This window comes from Corvus hawaiiensis, chromosome 15 (assembly GCF_020740725.1).
Source record: "Corvus hawaiiensis isolate bCorHaw1 chromosome 15, bCorHaw1.pri.cur, whole genome shotgun sequence".
Taxonomy (NCBI): domain Eukaryota; kingdom Metazoa; phylum Chordata; class Aves; order Passeriformes; family Corvidae; genus Corvus; species Corvus hawaiiensis.
The window spans coordinates 8,337,377-8,354,719 of NC_063227.1; the positions used below are offsets into that span (position 1 = coordinate 8,337,377).

The 17,343-nt window shown below is 37.4% G+C and overlaps 1 protein-coding gene across 3 annotated transcripts in view; it reads left to right on the forward strand.

Annotated features, from left to right (window-relative positions):
- Positions 1 to 17,343, forward strand: part of FAM13B (family with sequence similarity 13 member B) — a 44,921-nt gene that overhangs the window by 4,018 nt on the left and 23,560 nt on the right. For all 3 annotated transcript variants that reach the window (XM_048319750.1, XM_048319747.1, XM_048319748.1), the window contains exons 2-7: positions 6,485 to 6,651; positions 7,613 to 7,803; positions 8,247 to 8,459; positions 10,582 to 10,759; positions 11,382 to 11,526; positions 13,569 to 13,726. In XM_048319750.1, coding sequence (XP_048175707.1) covers positions 7,647 to 7,803; positions 8,247 to 8,459; positions 10,582 to 10,759; positions 11,382 to 11,526; positions 13,569 to 13,726 — 851 coding nt within the window. In that variant the 5' untranslated portion in view covers positions 6,485 to 6,651; positions 7,613 to 7,646. The remainder of the gene's footprint in view (positions 1 to 6,484; positions 6,652 to 7,612; positions 7,804 to 8,246; positions 8,460 to 10,581; positions 10,760 to 11,381; positions 11,527 to 13,568; positions 13,727 to 17,343) is intronic.

The following is a 17,343-nucleotide window of genomic DNA, read 5'->3' on the forward strand; positions in this document are numbered from 1 at the left end:
AACAGCAGTGACAATTGTTAAACTGCTTTAGTTTTATACCATGAAGCTCTCAAGTTGCATAGTTTTACTGATAATTTCTTCCTGTCTGTTACTTTACTGTACTTTTATAATGCCATTGCACTGAAGTTCTGCATTATCTGGTGCAGGGGCAATGAGATGTGTGCGGTTGGTGGAGTAGAGCTTTGCATTGGAGGGTGGCGAGTAGGATGAATATAATTAGCTGTTACACAAGATACAAAAGCCTTTTTATTTATTAACTACTGTTGTTAAGAGTGTGATGGGATCTGTGTGAGCAGGAAGTTTCTTTATAATTCTGCACATGTGCATTGGCAGCAGCAGATGAGAGCAAATCTGGCAGTGTGTGGTGGTGGGTGTGAGGCACTGAGCAAACATCTACTTTTTCTGGTATCGCTGATGGTTTTATTTTCTTGCTACAATGTAGTTGGAGGATTATAAGTTGCTGTAATGCTGTGAAAAAGCCTTTGGATTTTATCTAGTAAGTGAATATAAAACATTATTTTTGCATATCAAAACCAGCTAACATTTTGGTGATCTCTCAGCTTGTTGTTTAAAAGTGTAGAATTTTTTTGGAATGTTCCTTAAATCAGTCCCTGTATTTGAGGTTTTTCTAATAGATAGGATCTGGCTCTTGTGAAGGTCTGTGTAGGATGGGCTTTTTCAGAGACAGTATGATCAGGTTATGTCAACTGAAATTGTAGACTAAACTATAATGACTGGAAAATAAATACTAATCAGTATTACAGTTTCTTGGCTTGTGAATTAAAAAAAGGTGAAATCCAAATTTCTATTAGTTTTTGTTATATCTCTTCCAGAGGAACTTTCATGAGGTGTTTTGTTGCTTTCTTGCATGGTAAGGACATAAAGGCTTAATTTAAATTGCTCTAATTTGTAAATTAGAAGGCTTGCTGCCACATTCCCAGGAAACAAAAATTGCGTTAGAATTACATTCCACTAAATCTTATGTTGTATTTTTTGTGCTTCTACTTGCTTTGTCAGTGTAACCAGTATTTTGTCAGTTGAGTGGTTTTTGAGACTATCTCAGAAGTGCTGGTGGCAAACAGTGGAGAATTTCTGCTAGTAGAATTGAGGTTTAACGTGTGTGTGAGTGTGCATGTGAAGGCATACGCAGGCAAACAGTTCATTGATGGAAGAGCTGGTGGTCATGCTTCTGCTAACTCCTTTTGTGATTGTGTGCAAAACTGCAATGAGCTGGTTTCCTTCTGATTCCTACTTGACCAGAAAGCAAACAGGGCAGTGAAGAGTTAGGAGCCATAATGAGAAATGAAGGGAGCAGGAAATTCATATCTGCTTGAGAAGATACTTATTCTAACATGGATTCCTTCAACGCTGCAAGTTAAATTTTGTAGTTATACTTAATTTCAAACAGTATGCTTAAGAGGACCAGCTTATTAAATTTAAAATGATAACTGAGCCCAGTTGTCTGATTTGCCAGTTTAGACTTGTGACTAAAATACCTCATGATAGCTGATTTCACTGACAGTCAAAAAGAGGAAATCTTGCTTTAAGAATCTATTTTAAGCTAATCTTGCTGGTTTTAAGAATTTTATTTTAAATAATTATTGTTTTGACTACACAAATATATTAATGAGTACTTAAATGTGATTATTCTTTTAAATGGAGGATGTTCTGTGTCTGTTCAAGCAGTGGCACATCTCTGCATGCCTTTAACTTGCTCCTGAGACAAGTTTGTCCTTTCCTGTGTCCTAGATTTTTGGTAGAGTTCTGTTTGTGGGGTTTATTTCAGTTTGTCTTTTGTATTAATTTATTCCAAGCCATATCCCCTCCCCAGCCTGGCCATCTTTTCAATTTTGACTGGATTAATTCAAACAAGCAAGATACTCTGTTTTTACTTGTTAGCTGAACAAAAGCTGAAAATCAGATGAGCAAAAGCTCTTTTGCCCAAAAGCAGTTCATCCATTGAGAATGCTAGCAGTAATTTGAGTATACAAATGGCGTAAAAATCAATCGGTGTCAATTGTTACAGTTCTGACATAACATTACAAAAAAAATTAGTTTCCTTTTAACTCAACAAAACTTAAGCTCAAGAGTGCTGGTTGTCATTTTTTTGAAACATAACTAGTGTGTACTCCAGCAGTTGGCAAATGGCTCTGTGTGTTCTGCAGTGAGCTGGGACACAAAAGTTTCCCAGGGAAGCCTTCTTGCTCCTGCTCACGCTTGGCAGCTGGCTCTGGATGATGTCATGAGGAGATGACATGAGGAGAGCTCCTTGTGACTCCAAGTTGGAATCTGTGTCTTAATTTTTGGCCATCATTTAGAAATTCTTAAAATATAACTTTGATAATTTCAAGCTTAGCCAAAAAATCAATTCTTTATTTGGGTTTAACAGTATGTTTGCTGTAGGCATCCAGGGGGACATTACAAGTTCTGTCTAGCTGTAAGTCATATAAATAACATAATACATTATTTTTCCTTATCAAATATAGAGTATGAAATAAAAAAACTTTGAGACACTAATGTTTTTTGTGGAATTTTATTTGTAAATAATTATTGCAGACAAGGAGCATTGATCCTCTTTGTACTAGAGGATGTGTGTGTGATCTTTTAGGACCCAGTTTGCAGGCATGTGGTGGTCCACAGGGTCACAGCACTGCGGGCTGAAAAAGCCAAAAAACTTGAGGTATGTTTCCTGAGAAGCAGGGACAGGCCATTTTGTTGCTTTTTTCCTATCTGAAAATCTTACAGTTAGTTTTTGCTTTTATGTGTTAAGAAAAAAGTCACTGGAGATGTTTGCTAATGCCACAAAATAATATATTAAAAATAGGGCAGAACAGCAGTCAGTGTTAGCTTTGGGTTTGGCTTCAGAGACAATACGAATTTCTTGCTACATAAAACAAGCAAATAAAAGAATTGCTTAAATAGTTGAGACTTGTGGCAGAAATTCTAAACGCAGAATTAATGTTTTCATTCCTATGGCATGGTTTCAGTTGCAGCCTTTGTTTATTTTTACTTGTTGCTTCATTCCTTTGTTTCAAGGAAAGGTAGTGGAACCCTGAGGACTTTAAAATGATACCCGTATATTATTTGTACTTCAGTCATTAATGTAAAAGCTGAACTAAATGTAAGTCTAAATTTTCATGTGTATTCCTCAAATATTAACAGTTAGCCATATATTCTGTGGGGTTTTTAGTGGCATTTCATGTGTGGTTGTAAATACTTCTTGAGCTGCCAAGATAAGTAAATGCTATTATGATGGGAAAATGAAGCTCATGGTGCTGTTTTCCCAGTAGACTCTCTGAAGAATTTTCCTTAAATTTTAAAAATTTTAAAATAATGCATGACAGCACTGAAATCCACAATACAGAACAAAACTCTTTGTTTTACCCTCATTTAAGATGCTTGGGCTCAACATGTTGTAAAGGACAGTAAGTTTTTTTCAGTCTCTTGTAAAATTGTGGTATAATATGTGGTTATAATAAGGTGTATTTTTAGTTTCCTGCATTTATGTTTTGTAGAGCGTGATTATAGCTTAAGGATGTTTTAAAATGTTTGTTGTAACAAGGAGGGGAAGTAGACTGAAAAAAGTGTAACCAGAATGTTTGTAATTAAAATCAAGCTAGGTAGTTTTCTTTTGTGTGGGTTTTTTTTTAGTTGCTATTTTTTTTCTTTTTCTTGATGGAACCTGCAAAGCATTTTGGTTGTGAAATTGTGAGAGACAAGCACGTGCTCGAAAGGATCAGGATAATATGGGCAAAAGTAGAAAGAGTTGACTGAATGGGTTAGCTCCTGTTTCCTGAGTTGTTTGATCAGGGCAAAAAAAAGTATTCAAAAACTCCACAACATTGCTTAGTATTTGTAAAAGACTCTGGAAATAATCCTGAAGGTTACATGTCTTGTCCTAGTTTTCATATGTGTCTGCAGCGAAGTGCTGCACTTCCTGAGTCAAGGGAGGGCAAGTGGGGAAGCTTTTGATCCATATAAAAAGCGGAGATAAAATGTTTAATTATTAACAGTTTTTACAGTGTTGGAAATAGCAGGAAATAAAACTTACTGGAAGTTGAATAACTTCCAGAGTTTGTAGCTCTTTCTAGATTTGGTAAATGTCAGATTAATTGTATTACAGCCTGTGAAGGTACCAAAGCCTGAACTAAAAGGGAGAAGACAGAAAATGCTCTGAAAATAAATTGTTGCCTCTAATGATATATTGAAATGTGTGCAAAAGTACGTGTATCTGAGAGGGTGAAAATGAGGCTTTCACTAGTTTTTCTAGGTGATAATAAGCCATATAAAGCTTTCTTTAAAGTATAAACCTGGTTGTAAATCCGGTTTTGCTCTACAATGAGACAACCAGGCTGTTTCAACCTCATTGTTACGTTGCCAAGCCAGTTAAAATAGAAGTCTGTATTTTTCTCTTTTTTTCATGCCTCCTGAATGAAATTAATATTCACGCAGCCTGTTCATCTGCTGCACCTGGCAAAAGTGGCTGAGCTTTCATGTCAGTGAACTGAGCACAAAGTTGCCTCTGCTGAGAAAGCTGAGCCTCAAGATTGTTCATTTGGTGCCATATTATAAAGAAGTGGTTACTTCTAATTTGGTCTTTTTATTAGGTGATGTTTGTTTTGAAGGTTAGTTTGTTGGTTTTAGCAAGTCAGCCTGAAGCATTGTGGCAGATCCATCAAAGGTTTTCTCCCAGCTGCCCTTAACCCCACAGCTGGCCAGTGTGAGGTTTTCTGGTTCATTGTGGACAGGCTGACTTTGGTAGAACTTGAGAAAATAGACTGTGTGCAACTTCATATTTTAAAATTTGCATGTTATATTGGGATTGATTGAAATCTACTTACATGCAAAGATTATGTTAACTTTCACTTAATATACTGAAACAAACAGAAAAAGGATTGTACAAGGCCTTCATAAATTATAGGAAGGTCATGAATTGCAACTGCTTCACTGTTGGAATCTGGCAGGATCTTTTAGTAACCGAGAATTTGTGATAACAATTTTGAATAGGATGGTAAAAAACCAAAAAAATAAAACCCGTTGACTAGAGTATAGCCCTTCATTTTCCATTCTCAGCTCACCTGGAGTCCTGATCTCAGACCAGTATTCATTCACTTGGGTGAGATGTAACAGATTTACAACCTGTGGGTAATATAAGGCAATAGACAGAGACAATTTAAACAATTTTAAGCCTGAAATATTTTTTGCTCTAGGCCTCAATGCAAGAAAATGCTGAGGAGGTGGAAGCAGTCTTATATAGAGCTTATGACCAATTCCCTTAGCACATGGATGCAGTTTGGGGGGGATTGGGAGCAGGAAAACTGCTTTATTCAAACTACTGGAAGTACTCTGGGTTCCTGTTGTGATAGGCTAATGGTCTGGCATTTTGGTACTGAAACCAGAGGGGTTGGTTGTCAGGAATTTGCAAACGAAGATGAAGTTTATTTGTCCTGATGTGGAACAGAAGCGAGAGCTGATGTGGGAGAACAAAGGGAGGGAAGGTACTTGTCTCCAGTCTGTCATATCAATCTCCAGTTATGAAACAGAAGGTTTCAGTGAATACACTTTGAAGCTGGGGAAAGCCTCTTTATTGTCTAGTTTTGGTGATGTGTGTTGTGGTTATGCGAGTGTGTATGTCACAAGCTTGTTTTGCCCAGTCACAGTTGCTTGAGTTTATTTAGAGCAGGTAATGGGTGAGATCAAGGGGTTGAGGTGACCTTTTGACTGATTCTGGGCATTACATTGGGTCCACTGTGCCATGAAGCTGCAATTTAAATTTTTAATACCACAGAAAACCATAAAGACAATTTAATGTGGTTTTGTAGCTATTTTGAGAGCTGAGAACACGGAAAATGTCCCTATATTCTGGATTCTAAATAAAAGGTGGCAAAAATGTGGGTGGTTCTATGGAATCTGACTTGGGGGATTTTGCTTCCTGTATCCAGATCTGATGATCACTTGGACTTTGAACTGGCAGTTAGGACACATTGTCAACTTCCTAGAAAAGATGATCAGTACCACCAAAAACTGGTCGACTCTAAATGTTCCTTAGTTAGGATTTTGGTTTTGGTCTTGCTGTTTAAAGATGTTGCATGAAACCAGTGCCTGAGATCCTTCTAAAAATTTCATAGCCATTAAATATTTTAGCATGGTAGGTACTTTAAAACAGTCTGTGTAACCTACTTAGCCCTCCTTGATTCTTTGGAAGAGGATTGTAAGAGTCTGAAAATTATTTCTTAATTGTTAAGACTTAGATGTCCCATGCTAACTTTCGCTTCAGGTTTGGTTAACTCGTGAGTGAAAAAAGGGATTTGCTGTTCTAGGGGGCTCTCTCATAAGCTGTGCTAATGTGGTCTTTATGCTTTTCTTGTTCAGAACCAGAAACTGATGATTTGACAAGAATTCCTCTAATGTGATGTTTAGATTCGTGACCGAGTTTAAAACTGTTGAAAACTTTATGATCTAATAATATTTTCCTTATTTTCAGATTAACTGCTGAAGTACTGATCGAGTTCTGCTATTCTTCAATGAGGAACTACAGGCTGATCTTTTGCCATAATCTTAAACAACCATAAATGACAAAAGAATGCTTGGTCAGTGAGGGCAGCTGGCGCAGACAGCGTTTTTCAAACTCGGCTGTATAAGTACTCTGAGGTGGGTGTCTTAACTTGTTTTACTGGGGGGAAAAAAAAAGAAAAACACGTATGGATTTCAGAATGTCTAATCTATTAGAATTTACCTATTAGTAAACAGAGAATTTTAGTTTGCTTGCAGTGCTTTGACTAACAGCAGGTACTTCGTGTTCTGTGTGTGCCAGCCCCTGTGAAAGTGACTGCTTGCATTTAAGCAAGTATGTTTCCTTTTCTTTTTGTTATTTATTTTGAAAGGACAGTTTTTTCTTTGCTAGAAGAAATATTTTGGTTTTGACAGGGTAACAGCTTGACTGACTTACACTGCCCTTTGTTATCTATCTAGATCCTTTATCAAGCAAAGACTTGCAAGTGAAGCTTGAGCTTCTGCATGACAGAATGGTATCACTGAGCATCTAGAAACTAGCTTTGGGGGTTTTCTGTTCAGTAAAAATTTTAATTTGATGCAGGTGTTGAAAGCTTTATTATGTAGACCAGAAAATGCCAAATAGATTTTAAAATTATTGCAGTGCAGTTGTGTATCACAAAATACTTAATCATTTCATATAATTGAGACTTGGGGTTTTGGTTTGGTATGATCCATTGGTTTCGTTTCTTGTTGAGGAGCTTTTGTATTGAGTTCTGAAAGCCTGACTACTAAATGCTGCCAGAAAAAGTACGGAAGAATCTACCAAAGTACCTTAGAACTTAATTAGAAATTTGGTAACTAGAATTTTCTGTATTTTCTTTGCTGCTCTATACGTTCTTCTCAGTCCTCTATTGAGGACAGAACACCTCAGTGATAGTCATTTATTGAGTTAGCTGTGTTTGGAGCCATTACAGAACTGTCCATTAAATCAGTGAATGGATGGAGACAGACTAGAGAGTATTTGCATTAGGTAAATAAAACACTTTGTGTTACAGATCAATGCTTTCAACAGCATATATTGAAGTGGGATTTTGGTTTTAATTTCTTCTATTGACAGAAAAGACAGCTTTGATTTTTGGCTGCAAAAAGATATGAGGAAGAGCTCCTCCCCTTCCTTGAGTAACTGCAACTCTGTTCTTGCTAACAAAATATTTGGAATTCCACTTGATGAGCTGCAGCAAGAAGGGCAACCAGACAATGAGGTTCCATTCATAGTCCGCCATGTTGTGGACTATATTGAGGAACATGGTATGTATTACCTTGCTGTATTTAAAATAATGTATTTCACGTTATTTTACAGAATAGATTGTGGGGTTTGAAGAGTACTTGTTTTCTGAAGTTAATTATTCAATTGGGTGTGATTTGGTTGTTTCAGGTACTTCCTTTCTTTACTCTTTCTGTTATGGTTATCACTGTTTTCTAGCAAACAGTGATGCAGTCAGCTCAGCAGGGCACCTGATAGGAAATGCAGTGGTTTAGGAACTGCTAACATTTCCCTTGTTATTTTATTGTTTCCTTGGCACAAGACTGTGTGTGTTGGGAAGAGAACTGCTGAAGTCTTTCAAAACTGTTGTTCAGAAAATGTTTCAATCAGTGTGGAAATTGTGCATATCTGATTATCAGTATTTTTCTGATGTATTAGTCCATACTGGAGCTAAAGGTTTATTTCTGCAATTTGTTTTCTAACTCAGGGGGTCTGGAACAAGAAGGACTTTTCCAAGTCAATGGGAATGCTGAGACAGTGGAGTGGCTCCGGCAACGATATGATAACGGAGAAGATGTGGACCTGGTTAAAGAAGCAGATGTACCCTCAGCTATTAGCCTTCTTAGATTTTTTCTTCAAGAACTTCCAGAGCCAGTTATTCCAGGCAGTTTGCACATACATTTGATGCAACTTTCTCAAGGTAATAACTATTTTTGATTCAATGTTTTTGTTTTATGATTTTAAGAGTAAAACCCAGTATTGAATTGAGATTTGTAGTGGCACTAAGGTGTCTTTGGTGCTCTGTGTAGTAATAATGATAATACTGCTGTGTGCTTTGGTTGCAATGTTATCTGTCAGGACTGGAAATGGGATTGAGGTGTACTCAGTGTGACAGCAGACTTCCCTTCTATGACTGTAAAATCTAGTGTGAAATTTGGCTTTTTCCTCCCGTCTTTGAGTAGATCACTGTGGATGGGTTTACATATGGATTCTTTCTGTCCTGCAAGTCCCCGTTTAGTTCCCTTTTGTTAAAAATGTGGAGAAACTTTGCTTAAACTTGCAGCTTACTGTCTTTACTGTCTTTTTGTAAGTGTAAAAGTTATTTCAGAAGCATTGAAAGTTATCTGTAACAAGGAAATCAAACCACGTAAACCCTTAAACAGTGTTTTCAGCTGCTAAAATTAGACTTCTGATTTCCTCTAATTGGGTTTTGCCTGTCTGACAGACATATCTCAGTTAGTTTCCAGAATTACATCATCAGCTGCATTTGAAGCAGTGGAATTGCTTAAAGAAATGCAGAAGGTGGTAGTAATTGTTGACCCATATGTTAGTTCTGGTCTTTTCTCTCTTCAGCAGTTCTTCCATATCATTAGGTCAGGCTTAGTCCTCAGGATAGCTTCCTTATACAGCAAGGTGTGGCCTCTGTGCATGTTAGAAGCTCTTTGCAGGCAGGTGGTTCCTCAAAGACAGGTGATTTGAGTCACTGAGTTGTGAATGTGGTGGTCTCAGTGCACTAGGCCATGTGTCCCACAAGTGTGTATCCATGCTTCAGTGCCTCAGGACTTCAGTTAGAGGGTAAGAACGTTCTCCCTTTTGGTCTCTGGTTGTTTAGAACTTAAATTTCAGATTTGTTAGATTTCGGGTTGGTTAGACAAAACATGGAGATGTGTATGTTCAAAGTGGTCTTGATTATCACCTCTCTGTGCTCCCTTTCTTTTTAAAAGTCTACATTGTTAAAGTACTTTTTAAAGTCTTTTTTTTCTGTTCTGTTTCCAAAATGCATTTCTACAGTAAGAACTGTCAATGGAATGTTCATTTTGTTGTGTTATGTGTTGAAACAACTATTTTATGTGCTTGGTTGCCTGTATTCAGCTGCTGTAGATGTTGACTGTGTCTGAGCAAATGAAATCCTGTACAGTTCCTGCTTAGTGTTCCTGTACATGCTCTTAGGGAATTTACTCACTCTTTGCTTTGATATTAAGGACTGGGATGTCTCTGCTCTCTCATCTAGAGAGGCAATGATGGCTCATCATCTTCAAACGTACTTTTCCCTCTCTAACTGATCTTAGAAGAGTTTTCAAGTGTCTGAGAAAGAAGGGGAGGCCTCTTTCTATCAATTTTTCTCCCATTTTGCTTTCCTGACATTTCTTTTCCAATATATTGAATTTCTCAGTTAGGTATAAACAGCTGTAAACTTTTTGAACCTTGCTGCCTGTAAGGCAGATGAGGTAACAAATGAGCTTTATGGGGACATACTTTGATGAAGAGTATAGGTAAGTGGGGTGAGAATGAGGAGGTTTTATGGTGACCCTTTTTGAGATCTGAAATTGAATCAGTAAGCTTTGAACTAAGCATGTGTAAAGATGATTGCATTGAGATAGCTTGGATTTATCAGTTAAGTATTATAAAAGCAAGTAGAGTGGTGAGAATGGGATGCTTGTAGAGGAAAAGGTGTCAAAGTGGCTTGTCTGCCAGAAGAATTTAACTTGATGGCAGTTAAGTCACTATCTGGAGCTGTTGTTGTCTCTAGAGCTCTTCTTCAAAGCAGTTGTGATGTAACAGTGGTAAAACAAAAACATGCAAAGTTTGCCCTCGGAAATCAGAAATTTGAGTGAGCATTAATTGGGGAAAATGTGCAGAAGAGAATGTGGTGGATAATATTGAACAAATGCAAGTCAATTCTCACATTTTAGGCTGTGGTTTGACCAAATTACTTGTACTTTCAGAAGTAAGTAATGGTCATAGTAAAAAAGCTGATCAGTATCAAATATTAAAAAGCAGATATCTTCTTTGAGATTAAAATATTTTTATTACTTTTTCAGATTACAATAATGAAGATGAATTTGGAAGAAAGTTGAGGTTCCTCTTGCAGCAGCTTCCACCTGTTAATTACAGTTTGTTAAAGTTTCTGTGTAAATTTTTAGCTAACGTAGCATCGCATCATGAAGAAATTTGGTCAGCAAGTTCTTTAGCTGCAGTCTTTGGCCCGGATGTTTTTCAGTAAGTTAATTATAAAAGTTCATTCAGTGTTTCTGTGGGAATTTGAGTGTCTCTCTGTACTTTGAAGTCATTCCTGGCCTGTGAGCAACAGTAACAAAGTGCACAATATGTTTCAGGCAGAATCATTCTGTTTCCACCCACTTTCTCACCCCAGTTTGGTTTTACAATTTTTGCTAAGAATTAAACAGCAGCTCGTCTATGAGTTGTGGCGTGAGAAACCACTGGTTTGATTGTTGCATTACTGTATTTATTCTGAGGTTGAAATATTTTAGTGATAATATGTAAGACTGCTATTTGTAGCAAGAAAACAATTCTGGGAGGAGCTGTTAAACTACCAGTTTATACTATTGTTTCCTCACCACAGGAAAATACTTGAATTTTAAATATTCCTCATGAAAAATTAATTGACTAAATAGTTGCTAATTCATTATTGTAAAATATAAAATAGTATAAAGCTTTATAAGGCAGTAGTGTGAAGGCATGCTTTAAATTCAGTGTGTTCAGAATGGATAGGGGATAATGTTGTGAAGTGTAGCACTTAGTCATAGAAGACATTCAGAGGTGTTCTTTGAGGAACTGTGGGATTTAGATTTTTAAACTAAAACAGTGTTGAAATCTTCAGCATTTACACAGATGTGGAGGATCTGAAAGAACAAGAAATAGTTAGCAGAATAATGGCAGGACTTCTGGAGAACTACTATGAGTTTTTTGAAAATGAAGAGGAAGATTTTTCATCTACTAATGATTTAAGCTCAATAACTGAGCAGGTAAGAATATTTTGAATGGCAATATGTTACCACTTAACTGCCTGTTACACATTTATGTTTATGAAAGATATATTGAAATACAGTTTCTTTAGTATGACTTTGAGAAGTTTCTTGTAAACTGACAAAACCCAGCATTTTCTTAATGCTTTTGTAATACGCATAGCTGTGCTAGATTAAAAAACACATAGGGACTAAACCAACAGTGTTATCCTGCCCAACAGAGAGACACTGTTGTAAACAGCTTTAAAATTGCCAATTTAGGAAAGAAGAACTGTTTTTTGATCGAATGAAGAATGACTTTCTTGTTGGTCAAGAGTATTTCTAGGTGTGTCTTACAGGAACATGCAGGGTCTTGCACTCCACTTGATGTTATCAGTGGTGCTTTCCTGTGCCAAAGTTTTTGAATGGTGTTTCTCATTCTAAGACTTGAAAATGATGTATTTTCTGTAAACAAGAAACAAGATAAATAATAAGCAGTTGCTAAGGTAGGTAACAAGAAGTACTGAATTTTAAAGCCTATCTCACAAACCCCTCCTCTAGCAAGACAGGTAAGGCAAGTACTGGGGCAGTTGGTTGCTTCCTCTTCCCTGCAGTAGATGTTGGTCTGGTCTGCCAGGCATGGGCAGCAGGTTCTAGAGTGAGCAGCATCTGCTGTGTGAGCTCCTTGAGCAAGCACTGCAGCTCTGCAAAGCTCCATGCAGGGATATGTCTGGCACTGAGGGCTGCCACAGCCCTGCTGCGTGCAGGGAGCTGCTCAGCAAAGCTGGGCTGTGACTCCTGCAGCCAGAGGCTGGGGGCTGCTGCTGAGTTGGGATAACTGCTCTGTGCTCTCTCTCATGCTTTGAAATTACTGATTTGGCTGTGCCTCATTATATGTTTCAGCAAAAGGATTTCCTAAGCTCAAAGTCTGTTTGGTGTCTAGTTTTGTTTGTTTTTTCCCTTCGTTGGAGGGCTGGTGGGGTGTCCCTTTAATTTCGTGGTGTCTCCACCAGATGTCAGCAGTGCGCTTCTGTCGGGGACCGGTGCAGTGGGGACAGAAGGGCCGCTGTCCCCGCTGGGCACAGCCCCGTTGGCAGCTGCCCCAGTGTGTGGGTGGGCTTGCCTTTGCTTCACTGGCACATCCTCTTGCAATTGCAGAGGAAAAGTAGGGATAAATACATTTCTTGCCTGGAATGTAGTGCCATATAACTTACACCCCTTTTAAAAACTAACGAATATCTCCTTTCTGCCTTCTGTGTAATCTTAAACTTCTGAAGTTTCAATTCTTCTTAATTTTGTGTTTTTGTTTTACACTGGTGATAGATTCTATAAAACATATTTTCTTGAGGCTGCTGCTTTAATTTTTGGGTTTGCAAGATTGGGAGATCAGTAATCAATCACAGAGGCAACTTGGAAGTCAAACAGAATCACTTCGTTCTCGTTACCTTTTCATGTTTTAGATGTAGTTGCTTTTTAAAAAATGAAGTTGACTGTCTTGAGTTGCCAGTTGGCTATATTGTTTTGCTTTTGAATTGGCTGCATTTTGCTGCTTCAGTAAAAACATCTGTGTGTGGAAACAAAGAAACAAAAATAGACAAGAGCACAGAAACTTTTTAAGTGTTCGTTCAGATCTTTGAAGTTTGGCTTCATAGACTTCTGTATTGCCTTCCCTAGGAGGGTTTGAAAATGCTTCTGATACATGAATAAGGCTACCTGTGGAATAGAGTAGAATTATCTGTTTTAGACATAGAAGAAGAAAGGTTCTGTAGTTCATGATTTCAGTGTGGTTGGGATTTTGTTGTTTCTTCATTCTGCTTGTGTTTATTTATGGCATCAGAGGTGCTTCTTGCTTTTCAGTTTTTGTCCAGTGTTCAAAAGCAACTTTTTAATGGTGTAGAATTTATGGTTTTACATAAAAGCAAGTCTAGTGTGCCTGTTTTTTCCTAAAATTGAGAAGTGTTCCCCTACTACACGTTACTTTCGTACCTTTCATGCTCTTTTAATTCCCTGGACCTTTTGAAAGGAACTTTTCAATCCATTGACTTTGGTTAAATCTTTTTTAGCTCAATGATCTCTTGGAAGAAGAGGAAGATGTAAAGCTTGAGCAGTCGGAAGAACTTCCAGAAGACAGCACAGAGAAACCTGTTGAAAGGCCAGCTGTGGTGCATCTAGATATGACAGGGACTCTCTCGGATTCCCGGAATGTTACAGCATCAACAAGGTAACTTGATTCTGCCTTGGAGTTTGGATTTAAATTTGGATTGTAATTTATTCTGTCAGAGAGAGAAACTGTCAGACTTTTAAGTGTTGGTGTCTACAAACTGAAGTTTTAGAAGCAGGTGCAGTTCTTCCAATAGTAAAATACGGGTTAAAATAACTGTTTCCAAATTCAGCAGAGGAATGCCTGTAGAACTCAGATTGGATTATAGATGGTGATTTATGCAGGGAAAGGTAAAAAGGGCATATTTTAGTGAAACTGTAAAGTGGTATTTAAACGATAAATTTTATAGCAGAAATAAGAAGAATCTGCATACTGGTAGATTCCAGTGTGTTCTGTACCATCCTTCCAATGGGAAATCCTAGGACTGTTTCTTGTCACATGCTGGTAGAGAGCTGTGGGCAGGTTTGGAAGTTGCAAAATGTCATATAGGCAGGAATGTTGGAGGGGGAGTCAGCTTTTAAGAGCAATTCTCGTAAAAGAGATGCCTAAACATAAAATCATACTTTCATTTGAGAGCTTATCGGTGCTTGCTTGTAGTACACAGATTTATATTTTACTTGCTTGTAGTACACAAGGTTTTATTTTTAGATATGCTTTACTTGTACTTAGAGTTTACATTCTACAGATGGTGAATTTTACCTCTTCCCCTTTACAGCATGTGTTTGGTATGGGCATTGCATGTAAGAACTTGTAGGGAGGAGTAAGGAGGAATCTATAATAAAAATAATAAAAGCAGAAGAAATGTAGGGAAAATCACAAGTAAGTTGCTGCCTAAGAATGGGTAGTTTCAAGAATGTGGATTTTGGGTTGGAATCTGTTCAGCTGCTGGCTGCATGCTTCATTCTACTCCATGGCAAGAAGCTGTAAAATATCAAATAATGACAGAACCATGTTTTTTTGTTTTGTAATTTAAATTATATTTTAATAGTTAAATATCTTTATTGGTAGTAAAGCTTCTTATTTTTAGTTTGAATTAAATTTTTAAAAAGTTGCAGTTTAACTATTCACAGGTATTAGGTTGCTTCTGGAATGTGTAAACACAGCAGTAGTGACAAACTCAACATGTTTGAGAGTTTAAATTGGATAGCCTGAAGAAAAAAACATTTTTACTTGATGTTTAAGGTTAATTAAAAATGAATAGGCATTAATTATGGTTGGCATTTTACATAATTTGTGGGGAAGGATAAGTAGGAATCCTTTAGAAGAAGGAGAATTTTGACTGTAAAACCAGAACAACTACAGGAAACATTTAAAAAAAAAAAAAAAAGGGGAATGAGAAAGTGTTCTTTACTAAACTTTTAACCACTATGAATACTGTAAATATTTTCCCAAACCTAATGGCTTTTATGTATGCATTATTGGCCTTTTTTTGATCTTAGTTTCTTGATGTAAAAAAAAAAAAAGAAAAAAAATTAAGAAACTAAATGTTAATGCAGGTTTATTTGGATTATTTATCTTTGTCCTGATGTAGAGCCTGTGGCAGCTTATACAGGAAGGAGGAGGAGACTTAGATCTTAAACGTGATTCTTGCAGTTCTTTAACCTGAGGTTTTGTTGCCTTTTTGCTGTCAGATTTTGGGATCAAAATATCTGTGTATTTTGGTCTCTCTGTGGAGAGAAGTAGAAGAGATTGTTTATCTTGATCTGTACAGCGGGGCATCTGACCTTCCTCCTTGTTATTTGGACTATAACTTGCTTCTAATTGTGCTCACTACCTTTTTTTCTACTCATTCTGTTTGTTCTTGCTGAAACCTATGACCTTCCTACACTGCGTGGTGTTAATTTGACTTTGAGTTAGAGATCTTGTAAGAATGTGGATAATCATTAATGCACTTTGATTTAGTGACTGCTTGGAAGTGGTATTTCTAATAAACCTGTGGAGTGATCTCTGAGCCCGTTACCCAGCAGGGAGCATTTGTTGCTTACAGGTTGGCAGTGAGCACATAAAGGAAACTGTTCTCCTTTACCAGAAGCCTTTTCCCCACGGCTCTTTTTCTTTTTGCTGTCCTGACTTTTGGAGTAAAGAACTACTGACTCAGCATTGCAGCTGAATTTTAAGACATGCTGTTGAAATAAGTACTTTAAAATCCTTCTCTGTCATTATTCCAAAGTTTTCATCCCTGAGCCTTGCCAGGCAGTATTTGCTTTAATTGGACAGTTCATCTCAAATGTTGTCAGTTAGAAGCCTAATATAAAAACTCTTTGGTTTTGGATTTTTCAAGATTTTGTGTGTAAAAATACGAGATATGACAGGCAGTAAGCTGTATAAACAGTTTGCTTTGTTTCTACTAAATGCAGTGACAAGGGCAACATCCTCACTGCTTCTGTGATATTTTTGTTAACCTTTTGTGATTTAATTAGCTCTGATCAGAGACAAGTGATAATATTAACAGCCACCAAGGGAGACAAAATGCATGGTAAAGCTGACCAAAGAGAAGAGCTGCCTAAATTGCTAGGAAATACATTATTATTTTAATGTAGTGCTGTTTTTAACATCCAAATACTTGTTCCTCCTTCCATCCTGGAAAATCTGTAAACAACACGTTAGGAGAGCTTTCAAGTGTTGATTGGGCAGCTTATTGTCAGGAGTGACCTCATGTTGCAGTCAATTTCTATTTAGACTGCAGGGTTTAGTGCAGCACTCCAGAGGTGCCGGCTCGAAGGCAGCCCCCGGAGCCCAGCCAGCAGCATGCACAGCCAGCAGCCCACATCACGCTTTGCTGGCTTCCAAATGAAGCATTTTTACATGAAGTGCTCTTTTGGGATAGCAAAAATAATCAGAATGGCCTGCAAAGTTCTGCTGCACAGGTAATATATGAAAGGAAAATGTCGTTTTGATATGATTGCAAGTAAGGCTTTAAAATTATGTGAGATGAGATGTAGTTTGGAGACAGGAAATGAAATAATGTCACAACTGATAATTTTAATGAGAAATAAGAATCTGTGTACGGTCAGGAAATTACCAAGGAAAACTTGGACATGTTTTATCTCCAGTTAATGTATTTTCCTACTCAAGGTATGTTTTTGCCGGGACCTTTTATGGATAGGGAGCCGGTGCTGAAGGGATTCTCAGGAGGGAGTTAGCATTATGAAACAAAGATGTTTACCTTTCTGTGTCTTGCTGTGTCATGCTGCGTTAAGGCTCTGTCTGGCAGTATAAATTACAGCTTTTAAAAAGTATCCTTGAACTGTGGTAGTGGGCTCAGAAGTTGTAATGGCTTTTCGCCTAAGATTGTCACATTTGTTTCAGAAAGTGCTTAAATGCTAAAGTGATTAGTTGAAAATGTTAGCTTTTCTTTATGTAGTAAGAGGATTCTTTAGGCTTTGTAATACTGCTGATTTATGCACAGCTTTTGCTGAGTACCTCTAATGCTCCTAAAGGTGTTGAGTAAAAGCACCTGGAGAACCATCCTGTGCTGGGGGCTGAAGGTTACACACTAGGATGGAAAATTTTGTTGTGAACCATGTCTGAAATCATTTGGATTCTTTGGAGATGAGTTTGATTCTCCCTATTCTTGACACAGTTCCTCATTGTCTCAAGTGGTAGAATAAAAGGATTTCAAGTCATCACAGTTTCCTATAAATAGTGTTTGTACTTGTGTCCTTGACTGAGTTTTT